Source organism: Nothobranchius furzeri, chromosome 8 (assembly GCF_043380555.1).
Source record: "Nothobranchius furzeri strain GRZ-AD chromosome 8, NfurGRZ-RIMD1, whole genome shotgun sequence".
NCBI classification, from domain to species: domain Eukaryota; kingdom Metazoa; phylum Chordata; class Actinopteri; order Cyprinodontiformes; family Nothobranchiidae; genus Nothobranchius; species Nothobranchius furzeri.
The window spans coordinates 79,507,455-79,521,317 of NC_091748.1; the positions used below are offsets into that span (position 1 = coordinate 79,507,455).

The following is a 13,863-nucleotide window of genomic DNA, read 5'->3' on the forward strand; positions in this document are numbered from 1 at the left end:
TGCCCCCGCGCAGAGCCGCAGCGTTTATCTGAGGATGAAAGATCCTCCCGAGAGACCCGCTCCAGCCTGACCCGGAACCGGGCGGAACCGCCTCTAACCGTCCGTCAAACGCGAGCCTGAACGGGTCATGGGTGTTGTGATGAATTTGGGTGTTATGGTTATTTGAGACAGGTAGACCTTGGCGGGCAGCTTAGCTAGCTTACGAACTTATCCACCGAGTTAGGGTCAACGGACCGTTAGCGGCCGGAGGCGGAACCGAGCGGACCCACATGGATCTTTTTCGCCACGTTAACTCGAACCTACACGTGTAAACGTTCGGTCAGGGAGACACCGGCGGCTGCCGGTGCTGACAGCTGGTCAGAGTACGGGTTCAACAGATGTGGTGCTGGTTTCGGTTCGGATGGACTTGAACATCCGCAGCTCTGGCTGCTGAGGGGGACAAGGCGGTCCGGAGAAGACCCAGTACCGGAGCCTGTCACCGAGCAGAACCGAACCGAACACACATGAAAACACGCAGGGAGTGTTTTTAATCAGGAGGCAAAGATGAAAAGGACAGAAAACAACAAGAGGAAGCTGAGCGCGGAGCAGCAGGAGGGCGGTTCGGTGAGTTAGCCTGTCAGGCCGCACCCAGGGCTACAGCTAACCCACACACTTCTGATTTTACTGATTACTTTTATAGTTACTCAGCATTAAAGTAACTCGGTGATTACACACAGGCTTAGACGTTATAAAATTATTCCGCCTTAAATATTTCAAATACAGAAGTCTGAGAGCAGTTCTCATGTTTACCGGGTTAAATCTGACCTTTAGGCTCACGTGTGATTTCTAAACACGTCACACATTCATGGCAAAAGCAGTTTTTATTCTAGGTCTGATGCAAATACAGATGTTTTCTGCGTTAGTTACATGCTAAATGTCTCTAATAACAGTGGATGCACATCATCTGAGACTGATCACCTTTTCAACACCGAACTTAACCACCTGAGTCTTAAAAGTGTGCTCTGCTCACTGTCAAAATCAAACCTTAACCAAACGTAATAAACCAACAGAGTACTGAATATACAGCAGAGGTGAATGAAAAATCAACAGCTGACAACATTTTCTGTATTAAAGCGCTAGTCACTCCCACATCAACCTTTTGTTCTGGTAAACGAGTGTGGCTGCAGGCTAGAGATGCTCTGATCCGGTTGTTGCTGCCGATCACTGATACCCGCCACGGTCATCTTCTGAGTAGTTCTAATGAGTGCTACAGACTACGTGGTCTGGGAAGCACATTTCATCACAGCGTGAGAGCTGACCAAAGCGCCTTACAGAAGGTTAGGCAGAGAATCAGATCTGTTTATTAAATAACGGATAAAAACGAGCAGTAAAAGGGTAATGATCCAAAAGCTGAGTCACAGAAATGAGTCTTCAGTCTTGATTTGAAGACAGAGACAGATGAAGACTGCCGTTTGGTGATGGGCGTTCCAAAGGACAGGTGCGACAGACACAGAGGCCCACTCCCCTGGCTCTATAGTTCATATGGGGGGTTACCAGCAGCAAGCAGTCAGCTGACCTCAGAGAGTGCACCGGCACATAGGGCGACATGCAGGAAGGTACGGGAGGTCACGGGCACCCAGTGAAGATACGCCAAAACCAGGATGATGATAAATGAGCCGCACTTGTATAGCGCCTCTCAGAGTAAGGACTCCAAAGCTCTTTACCCTACCGTGCATCATTCATCCATTCACACACACATTCACACACTGGTGGGGATGAGCTACAATGTAGCCACAGCTGCCCTGGGGAGCAATGACAGAGGCGAGGCTGCCGAGCACTGGCGCCACCGGTCCCTCCGACCACCACCAGCAGGCAACGTGGGTTAAGTGTCTTGCCCAAGGACACAACAGCAGAATTCTCTGGTCAGAGCCGGGATCGAACCTGCAACCTTCCGATTACTGGACAACCCGCTCAACCTGTTGAGCTACTGCTGCCCCGATGCAACTACGTCTGTTTGTGTTTATGAAAGTCAAGCTCCTCAATCTGCAGTTGGTTCAAGCTGAAGCAGGAGCACCCAGTGTTTCCCCTAGGAATTTTCCAGCTGTGTGTGTGTGTGGGGGGGGGGGGGGGGGGGGGGGATGACACGTCTCACCTTTATGTTAATATCGTTTTATTTGATGCACTCCACTCTGAACTGCACTAATCCAGCAACTGCTGCATTTTAATAACTAGTATTAAAGGTAAATACACCAATATTTGCACAAGAATCATTTTTGTTTGAAACTCTCAGTGAGACACTTTGTACGGGTATTTGGCATTTAACTTTTCTTGTCGTCTGGAAAAACATCTCTTTCTGCCCCCTTTATTTTGGTCCAAGATCATTACTGGGCTGGCCCTGTTAAACACCTTCTACACCCCTGCTTAGTAGACTTAATGAAGTATTTTTAAGCCAGTATAAAAATGACTATGGAAATAAACTATGCAAAATATTTACATATGAATTGTTTTAGAGCCCTTTTATTGGCAGAGTCTGATATTAATTTTAGCTCTTCACCTGGGAAAAATGGGAGAAGTAAAACTTCACCTCGTTCACCCTCTGCCGAGTCGGACTGAGCTCGATAACATTGACCCACTGCTAGTTTACACAGCCACTGGGTCGTTGGAGCTGCCCCGTGACTGCCTGATGGAAAATCAGCGGGTTTCATCAGACTCATAAAGTTTCTTGTTTTTGCTGACGACCCCTGTATTTTACCGCTCCCTCCTGCAGTCTTCCACTGTTAAAATTTAAAATGATTCTGTAATCAGACCACAAGCCCTGCAGATGTTTTTCCAGACACCAAGAAAAATTAAATGCCCCCCCGCAAAGTGTGTCACTGAGAGTTTACAACAAATATTATTCTTGTGCAAATATTGGTGTATTCACCTTTAATACTAGTTATTTAAAGAGCAAGTAACGTCTAAATTAACTTTTTTTGCTGATGAACTGTATAAATGAGTGTCTAATAGTGTTTTAAATGTGTGTATTCATTATTTTAGCATTTTGGTGCATTTTCTTTAAAAAAGAAAAATTCTGCCTAAATACCACCGTATAGCGCCACCTTCAGCAAATTCAAATTGCTAACACTAGCATACAAAGTCCGAGATGGTACGGCTCCCATCTACCTGAATCCTCTTGCAAAGGCTTACGTCTCGGCTCGGCCGCTCCGGTCATCACAGGATCGTCTGCTAGCAGTGCCTACACCACGCTCAGGACAATCCAGACTCTGCACCCCTAATTGTTTGATTGCTATAAACATCAGGAGATTATAGTGATCCTGTTTCGCTTTTTTCTGCTTCCGTACGTTTTTGAACCTTTTAAAGTACTTGAAATTTTCAGCGATTTCAACAAATTTGGTATCAAATCTACGTATGTTCCGATATCGATATCGGAAGTAATTCGATATTAGCCCCAGGGCTGTATGTTAACATTTTTAGCTTATAGCACTGGTGCTACGAAGGTCATAGTTTTTGTAGTGTTGAACAAAAAGTTGTAGCACCAGTATAAAAAATGAGTTACAATCTCTAAAAACCAAAAGTAGTTCTTGCAATTACTTGACTCATTCGCTGCCAGTTTCTCGCCGTTTTTACTGTTTTTTTTAAGAGTCACAGAACGTTGCGCGCTAGGATGATGTCGACGCCAAAACAACCAAAACAAAGCGGAGACTCCCCTCTTACGTCAGGAAGAAACCGTGCATTTCGAGCGTTATCCGTTCTTTCATAATCCGTTGCTGAATTGTGATCGGCAGAAGCTTTTCCGGTTCGCCCTAACTTTTTTTTACAGCAGCGGCCCAAAACGATCTCCTAACACATGGATGTTCTGCTTCCTGATCACGTGACGTGTGACGTATGCAGATGAAGATCGGCTTTAGAGCTGAGATGTTTGTTCTCACGGTGCGGGGGCTCGTCCGACGCCCACACAGTAAAAACATGCTAGTGACAACTTTAGTCGTCAATGGCAGTGAATGAGTTAACCACATGGTGGGCATGGTTTAAATGCCACGGGTTACTTGAGCATTGTTTCTGACCATGTCCATCCCTTCATGACACCATGTACCCATCCTCTGATGGCTGCTTCCAGCAGGATCATGCACCATGTCATAAAGCTCCAGTCATTTCTAACTGGTGCCTTGAACATGACGATGAGTTCACTGTACTACAACGACCCCCACGGTCACCAGATCTCACCCTGATGGAGCATCTTTGGGATGTGGTGGAACGGGAGCTTCGTGCCCTGGATGTGCATCCCACACATCTCCATCTGCTGCAAGATGCTGTCCTGTCAGTATGGACCAACATTTCTAAAGATGCTTTCAGCACCTTGTTGGATCAACGCCACGTAGAATTAAGGCCGTTCAATTCAATTCAATTCAAGTTCAGTTCGGTTTATTTATAAAGCACCAAATCACGACCAGAGTCGTGTCAAGGACCTGCACACAGTAAACAGTACAGGTCAGGTCATTAAGCCAATCAGTAACAAGTTTCCTATATAAGGAACCCAGCAGGTTGCATCGAGTCACTGACTAGTGTCAGAGTCTTTACAGCAATCCTCACACTAAGCAAGCATTTAGCGACAGTGGAGAGGAAAACTCCCTTTTAACAGGAAGAAACCTCCAGAGGGTCCTGGCTCAGTATAAGCAGCCATCCTCCACGACTCACTGGGGATGGAGAAGACACACACACACACACACACACACACACACACACACACACACACACACACACACACACACGCACGCACGCACGCACGCACGCACGCACACACACACACATGTTACATTGTGATTTCTTAGTAAATATTCTATTAGGTGAGAGATAAACTTTATAGTATTTATCCTAGTGGATCTATAATTAAACGGGTAAACTAGAAGTAGCACATCCAACGTCAAGGAAAGTAAAAAGTTATTATCAGGAGAGGGAGAATGTTTAAGTGGTTAGCAGCAGTGTGCTAGACGATGGCCCCCTCCATGAGGCCACCACAGCTCAGCAGAACATCGTTGTAGCTTCTTCTGGGGAGAAAAACACTTAGGTGAAAGGGGGTCTAACACGTATTAGTGTGGTGTTCCTAATGATCCTTTAGGTGAGTGGATATTCACATAGGATGGTTTGCCAGGCTAGCGTTATCACTGCAGTAGCTTTAGCATTAAGCCTAGTTTATGCTTCTGCTTCAGCTACACCCCTTCATGCGCTCGCTACCTCTAAACCTAGATTTCATTTCCCATCATTTCCATTCACGTAGAAAATTTTTGCAGCATATCTTTTTAACTCATTTCATGAGTGAATCAAACGTTCATATTTTTAGAGTTTTTACTCAAGCTATTCTTCAAGCTGCTAAGTGTCTGCTGCTAGATATCTTACTCTCTCTATGATTTTGAGAGCGCAATGGCGATGCTGTTGGTGAAAGTGGCGTCCTAACCAATCACAAGCTTGCGCTCTCTGTCTCATGGACAGATGTTTAGAAAAGAGGGCTCAACTCCGTCTGTCCTTGCGACCCTGCTGAAGAGCCCTTGCAAGCACGGATAATGGCGTTGCATGTCTCCGCAGAAGCATAAACTAGGCTTTAACGCTGTGTCAGCCCGACAGCTTCGTTAGCACCAAAGTTCTGTTGCTTAACATTTTTGAAGAAGCGTCATTTGTGTTGATTTCAGTTTAATTTGAGTCCACTCGGTGTGCAAGGATGCTTAAAACTGTTTGTCAGAGTCGGATCAAAGAGATTCAAATAAAAAATCAGACTAAGTAGCTATCAGCAGGTCCGAGCTGTGTACCAATCAGAAATCGGCACACATCTCTGGTTATTGTGGTTAAGCAGTGATGTCATTTAAAACTCTGTAAGTGGATTTTATGTAACAGAAACCATCCAGTTGGATGAAATCCCACTGAAGATTCCTTAGACATGAGCTCATTCTTAAGCAGGACGAGGAGATTTGTTTAGTCAAAGAAACGTTTCTGTATGAAGTCACGTTGGCCAGTGGGCTGAAGCGTCTGCGCTGCAGTAAAGCATCACCACCCTGTCATCTGGGACAGGCCCGCCTCTAAAGCTCCTCGATGCGTCAGCGGGGAGGAGGACTTAGTCGGGTTTGGGAGGAGCAGGCAGATGTTCCTCTGCTCCTGATGTTAGCCTGTTTTTGTGTGAAATGTTAACGGCCGAGAAGGAGCGTGTTCATCCTCTGCTTCTCACTCACACTGGAATTCTGGGTAATGAATCATGATGCTGTGACGGAGCAGCACTCTGGTTTTAAAGCTAAAGTACTACTCTGTGAACTTTCACAGGGATGTAGTAATACAAACAATGGAAACTAAATCCACATTAAACCCCAACAGGTGACATGGAGGTCCATACTTTTGAGCATATGCACATCCTCTCTGCTTGGCCTAGTGATCCTTTATCTGTGGGGTCATTTCCCTGTTTTCTTTTTATATTCTTCCCATTTTTTCCATTTTGACTGAAATTTCCCTAAATGTGTCTTCAGTATATGTGTAAATCTATCCATATCAGACATCTTCTCCACCGTACTCAGTAGGGCCCGACCGATACCGATATACAACTTTTAACAAAGGCCGATAGCCGATATGTGGCCGATAAATCTCCCTCACAAAAAAGGAAATAAAATAAAAATGTTCTTAAGCTTAAACCCTTCATTCTCTGCCTTTTTGATGCAAACTTACAGTGGTGTGAGAAACTATTTGCCCCCTTCCTGACTTCTTATTCTTTTGCATGTTTGTCACACAAAATGTTTCTGATCATCAAACACATTTAACCGTTAGTCAAAGATAACACAAGTAAACACAAAATGCAGTTTTGAAATGATGGTTTTTTATTATTTAGGGAGAGAACAAAATCAGAACCTACATTGCCCTGTGTGAAAAAGTAATTGCCCCCCTTGTTAAAAAATAACCCAACTGTGGTGTTTCACACCCCGAGCCTGATTACTGCCACACCTGTTTCAATCAAGAAATCACTTAAATCTGAGCTGCCTGACACAGAGAAGTGGACCAAAAGCACCTCAAAAGCTAGACATCACGCCAAGATCCAAAGAAATTCAAGAACAAATGAGAACAAAAGTAACTGAGATCCATCAGTCTGGTAAAGGTTATAAAGCCATTTCTAAAGCTTTGGGACTCCAGAGAACCACAGTGAGAGCCATTATCCACACATGGCAACAACATGGAACAGTGGTGAACCTTCCCAGGAGTGGGCGGCAGACCAACATTACCCCAAGAGCGCAGAGACGACTCATCCGAGAGATCACAAAAGACCCCAGGACAACTTCTAAAGAACTGCAGGCCTCACTTGCCTCAATTAAGGTCAGTGTTCACGACTCCACCATCAGAAAGAGACTGGGTAAAAAAGGCCTGCATGGCAGATTTCCAAGACGCAAACCAGTGTTAAGCAAAAAGAACATTAGGGCTCGTCTCATTTTTGCTGAAAAACATCTCAATGATTGCCGAGACTTGTGGGAAAACACCTCGTGGACTGATGAGACAAGAGTAGAACTTTTTGGAAGGTAAATGTCCCGTTCCATCTGGCGTAGAAGTAACACAGCATTTCAGACAAAGAACATCATACCAACAGTAAAACATGGTGGTGGTAGTGTGATGGTCTGGGGTTGTTTTGCTGCTTCAGGAACTGGAAGGCTTGCTTTGATAAATGGAACCATGAATTCTACCGTCTACCAAAACATCCTGAAGGAGAACGTCCGGCTATCTGTTCGTCAACTAAAGCTGAAGCCATCTTGGGTGCTGCAGCAGGACAATGACCCAGAACACACCAGCAAATCCACCTCTGAATGGCTGAAGAACAACAAAATGAAGACTTTGGAGTGGCCTAGTCAAAGTCCTGACCTGAGTCCTATTGAGATGCTATGGCACGACCTTAAAAAGGCGGTTCATGCTAGAAAACCCTCAAATAAAGCTGAATTACAACAATTCTGCAAAGATGAGTGGGCCAAAACTCCTCCAGAGCGCTGTAAAAGACTCGTAGCAAGTTATCGCAAACACTTGATTGCAGTTATTGCTGCTAAGGGAGGCCCAACCAGTTATTAGGTTCAGGGGGCAATTACTGTTTCACACAGGGCAATGTAGGTTTGGATTGTGTTCTCTCCCTAAATAATAAAACCATCATTTCAAAACTGCATTTTGTGTTTACTTGTGTTATCTTTGACTAACGGTTAAATGTGTTTATGATCAGAAACATTTTGTGTGACAAACATGCAAAAGAATAAGAAATCAGGAAGGGGGCAAAGAGGTTTTCACACCACTGTATTTCTCTATTACACACCAAAGAACTGTCTCCATAACTCACTCGGGTTTCCAAGTAATGCAAATAAGATTTATTTAGCAGATCTCAAAAACAACAAGACACACAAACCCAGTCGCAGCATAAATCTAACATAGAAGTTTTTTCTTGCAAACTGTGGTTTCCACACATACATTTTAACTTAAAGGAATATTCCACCACTCAGTAAAGTCGTGTCTTGTTAAGATTCCCCAGAGTTAGACAAGTCAGAAAAAGCATTTTATAACCAGCCCAATATGACCTGGCAGCAGTTGGTTTTCTTAGTTTAGCATAAAACAACGTAAGTGAATTCACATACATTGTAGTGGTTTTTATGTAGGTGAATGCAAGCCTTCCCTTCCATTGCTGTATGCTAAAACATCTGGTTACAACATGTATTTTCTGACGTGGCTAACTCTGGGGAATCTAACAACACACACACGTTTAGGGACAGAAGATCTCTATAAGAATATTAAAACAATAAAAATGCAGCAATAAATAAAACTTAATACTTGTGCTTTGTAACAAAGTAACACTCTGTGGAAGTTAACTTGGTGAACTTATACAAACCTTAAATAAAATATAAGGCTGATAAAATAATTGTAGAGAGGAATGTTTATTTTCTCGTCGTATTACCGCCCCTCCTCCTCTCCCAGCTGCTTATTTTACCGTTCAACTTACCACTGACAGAATAAATATGCTTAAAACTGAAGACTTGCTTGACTGAATTGCTCCTGCTGCTCCCCTGCATGTGTGCTGTGTCAGTGGCTCCACCCCCCGAGGAGTGGAGCCACACAACATGAGTTCATGAAGCTGGCACCATCTGCTGGATAGGTAGCGCAATATCGGCCATCATTTTGGCCGATAGTGTTAATGACCCCAATATCGCCCGACTGATATATCGGCCGGCCGATATATCAGTCGGGCGATATATCGGTCGGGCCCTAGTATTCAACCATTGTTCCTCTGGAGGAGGTTGAGTCTTATTCCATTTTCTTGTTATAGTTTTTTTGCTTGCTGCTAGCAGAGCTTTTATAAGGTATCTGTCCTGTCAGATTCCCTAAATATAGTACTAGGGGTGTCTCGGGCACCTCATACCCTAATACCTCTTTTAGTACTTTCTGTACTCCCTGCCAGTATTCTTCCAGTTTCTGACTCTTCCAGGATATGTGTGATCTGCCCCCTCTTGTCCACATCTCCAGCATCCCATCTGATCTGGTGCATATCCTCCTCTCATGGGATTATAAAGTATCTAATAGTGTTTTTCCAACTAAACTCACTCCACTGTCTTGATCCAGTGGTTGGTTGTTGCACCCTACACACATTATACCTTTATTCTTCAGCATCTCAGTTTCTATCTCTTTCTCCCATCGTTCTTTAATGTTGAGTTCTCCTTGCTCTTCAACATTGCTTGATAGGTATTTGAGACCACCCATCTTCCCTTTGTATGCATCAATTAATTTCATAGTTATTCCATTCTGCTCTGTAGTCCGGTCTATTTTTATTTCTCTCCTATAGAGCTCCAGATGTTACGTGACTCTCAGAGAGTAGACGCCATGTTGGCAGGCAACAAAGGTAAATTAAATGAACGGGATCGGCTTGGATTTTACTTCATCGGAGTTTACTTCACACTTTAAAACCGAAGAAATCGTTTTATATAGTCAGAAATTAAATAGACTAAACATCTCCGACCCTTACCGTGCCCCTGGGATACTTTTTAAATCGCCAGAAGCTGTCGGAGCGGACCTGGCCAGGGAACGCCTTGGGATTTCCCCGGAGGAGCTGGCCCAAGTGGCTGGGGAGAGGGAAGTCTGGGCCTCCCGACTTAGGCTACTGACCCCGCAACCCGACTCCGGATAAGCGGGTGAAAATGGATGAATGGACAAATAACAGATTTACATGTAAGTAGTTTAAATAGAGCGCTGTGCTGTTTGAATGTATAAACTGACCTCCAAGAGAAATCACTAGTCTGATTTTTTACCGTGAATAAAATAAATATGTCAAGCAGGAGCATCTCAGGATCTGTCTGAGATCTGTCTGATTCGGTTCCGGTTCGGTCTCAGGTTACAACTCTAGCGCTCAGCCCTGCAGTATTAAGGCGGAACCACTTGGTAAATGTGGAGGACGCTCACTCTGACAGATTTGGATGGTGCGCTGGTGCCGCCGTTAAGAAAACAAAACTACATTCCACTATATTCGATTATGGAGTACTCTTCTACGATGCAGAATTGTTTATGTCTGCATCCCGATGCATCGATTATTTGATTATTTTCTTCATGTCTACTGTAGATGGCTCATTCCTTATGTCGTCCGCGTCTGTTCTGCATCCTGGGGCACAACAGGAATCTACCATATTTCCCGTTTGATTGAGTTTTCTGACAATAACAAATAGCCTAGCTGCGGGCTTCTGCCTGCCAATATGGCGCCGTTTCGATTTGAACTGTTGCATGCCGGGAGAAGTGACGTCAACTCCCGGAGCTCTATGGTAATCCCTGGCCTGTAAATGTCTAAATATTCTTTCCAGGGCAAATTGATCTTTTAGTTTTTGGAGAATCTGTATATCCCCTTTTTCTAACGTTTTACATATTGCTGTGATGCCTTTTCTAGTCCAATTCTTAAAACTTTTATCCTCCTTACCTGGTTGAAATTTAGTATCATGCTAGCCACCAAAATATTCTGGTCTCCTTCTCCAATTTATATGTCCTCATTACTGTATTCCATACTTCTAGGGTAAGTTTAGCGATTGTGTCTGATTTTCCTCTCTTCTGTATATTTCTATATCCCCCATTAGCTTTTGGACTTGGTATGTCCCTGATTTAGTTTCAACATCTTTCCACCTTGCTGTATAGTTCTCATTGCACCAGCATATTACTGTCTTGATCTGTGCAGCGTAGTGATAATGCCTGAAATTTGGGACTGCCTTTCCGCCTTTATCCTTGGCTAACTGTAGCATGCTAATATCTAATCCTGGTCCATTTCCTTCCCCAAATGAACCTTGATATCGCTCGGTCCCACTCTATAAATTGACTTTGTGGTATCGGTATAGGTAGCGCCTGATAGAGGGCATTGTAGAAGAAGAGTGCTCTCTTTTAGCTCTGTAACGTAGCGGGATTAAATAAATCATTAGCGTTTGTAACATTAGAGTAAATATGTGACATACATACGTGTTGTAAACATCTCATCACCATCACTACTGTTGTTGTTACACCTATGATGCTAGCAGCTAACAAGAGGAAACCTTACAGAGGCGACTCTTCATTCTCCGCTGTCACGTGCTTCCTTTTAAGGTGCTCTTGCATCGCTGATGTGCTCCCGTGAATTGAGAGTTTCACCTTGCAGAGTCTGAACTCTACTTGCTTCTCAGTTGTTTTAATAAAATGCTCCCAAACCTTTGAGCTCTGTTTCCAACTTGCCACGATGAGTTATTTCTCCGGTGATTCTGACCCAAATGCTGAGCTTCCCCAAAAATAAACAATCAAAAACAACACACAACAATACAACAGAAGCAAGCTATCACTGCGTCAGCCTGATGAGGAAATATAAAATCAACATTGTGTTACTGAGGAATCACACGATAATAAATCACAGTGCATTTAGTGCCAACCATAGCCTTAAGACATGTGTTGAACGTGCCCAAGTCCATACTTATGAGAGCACCATGTGTGTGTACATGCGCTTGTTTATGTAAGGTTTCTCCAACAGAGTGTGAGTGGCCACAGATCTGCCCCCCAAAGATGTGTAGGAGATGGAAGGAGCTCCAAGTCCCAGAGATCCAGGAACTGCCCCAGAGCTCAGGGACCTCAGGGAGACTGCAACCAGAAAAGCCCCCGCCCCCTCTCGAGGGGTGCAGAGGATCGCCCCGGGGGGTCACAACCAGCAGCCAGCAGAGTCCCAGGGGATATCAGCAGCAAGCCCACAGGCCCGCCCGCACCCTTCCACCCCCAAGCCGGCCGAGCCCGGAACCCAGCGACCCGGGACCCAGGGGCGACCACCCCCGCCGGGGACCCAACAGAGCCCAGGGACCCAGATCCCACCGGCAGCCACTGGGATCGATCAGGCAGACGCCAAAAATCTTAAACCACCTGACCCGGGAGCCGTGAACACTCAGGCAGACCAAGGCACCACACTCCACACCAGGTGTGGCAGGGGGAGGGGAGACGAAGATGTGTAGCAGCACAAGAAGTCCCAGGCGAGGGGAGGAGTCCAAGGCCCCACCTGACACCCACTCATGCTCCCCATACACACCCTATTCACTCTGGTCCCGGTACTGCTGCACAATGGGTACAACAATCACCGGTTGCCAGAGTTCGCCCCTTTCTGCTGGGGTGCTGATGAGCAGGCTCCCCCCGCCCAACGCTGAGCACAGCGGCCCACCACCCCAGACCCCAACATGACGGCCAGCTCCCCCTCCTAGGAACATTTTCTAATTAACAAGTCTCTCTGAGAGTCAGGGTTTGGACAACACTCGCTTCAGTGAGAGGAATCTTCCTGTATGCGCTCTGGTTCTGTGACACGCTCCAAGCCTCCGATCTCCACATCTTCAGCTTGCTGTCCACCTTACGCTGACAGTGAGCTGTGCTGAGTTCAGATGTTCTGATGGGAATCTGTTCTTGATTGATTTAGCTACCGCCGCGATGTGCGTAACGATGAAAATGTCAGCCCATCTGCAGGCTTGAGGTTTCTCCGTCAAAATAAACGATCAAATACGGGAAATAACCGGTCAGTGCGAACCCTGCCACTTAACCGTGTTGCCTTCTTGTAAAGATTGTTGCAAACAGGAACATTAAACATGTTTTCTGTAGACTTCAATGCTGAGACTTCCAGTGGCGTGTCCAGATCTTTTAAAATGGGGTGGCCCAGGTGAGGCACAGCTTTGTGCATGGGTGGCACCAATGGTTATGCATTTTTGTTTCACCCCCAAGCCTTTTGTGGACAATGAAAAGCCTATTTAAAATTAAATTAGTGTGGTGGCACCTGGGGTGGCCAATCAGATTCCAAGGGTGGCATGTGCTACCCCAGGCCACTCCCTGGACACGCCCCTGGAGACTTTCGTCTTCTTCAATTTGCACAGCACAGTCCAGGAAGGGCGGTTGGTTGTTGTGTGCCTGGAGACCAGTGCAGTGCAGCCTCGTAGTAATTAGCTGATGTTCTCCAGCGTAGCCATCAGCCACAGCTGGTTCTGCATGAATGTGGAGCAGTTTTAACCTGAAGATGGAGACAGAATTATGGTTTTGGGCTGAAATATTACATTTAAAGTAAGTTGTACTAAACTGCCACACTAATGATTACTCATGTCTGCAGCACCATTAGACACTCATCTATACAGGTTATCAGCAAAAATAAGTGAATTTATTGGTTAATTTTCCCACTGAGACTCATTTCTGGTTGCATTTTCAGACGAGTTCATTAAAATATTTCAAAAGAAGAGGAAGGAACCCGAGGAAGATGTTGACATAGCGTTAGATGAAGATGCTCATTGTTCTTTATTGTGACGCAGTTCCCACAAGTTCTGAGTGATGGTGATCTGTTCCGTGATACATGTCATATTCCTAACGTTCCTATTGGTGACTGAA

At 45.0% G+C, this 13,863-nt stretch overlaps 1 protein-coding gene across 5 annotated transcripts in view; it reads left to right on the top strand.

Annotated features, from left to right (window-relative positions):
- The first annotated feature begins 316 nt into the window (after positions 1-316).
- The window catches only part of mast2 (microtubule associated serine/threonine kinase 2), a 125,981-nt gene continuing 112,434 nt past the window's right edge, over positions 317-13,863 (top strand). For all 5 annotated transcript variants that reach the window (XM_054734465.2, XM_054734467.2, XM_054734468.2 and 2 more), the window contains exon 1: positions 317-603. In XM_054734465.2, coding sequence (XP_054590440.1) covers positions 544-603 — 60 coding nt within the window. In that variant the 5' untranslated portion in view covers positions 317-543. The remainder of the gene's footprint in view (positions 604-13,863) is intronic.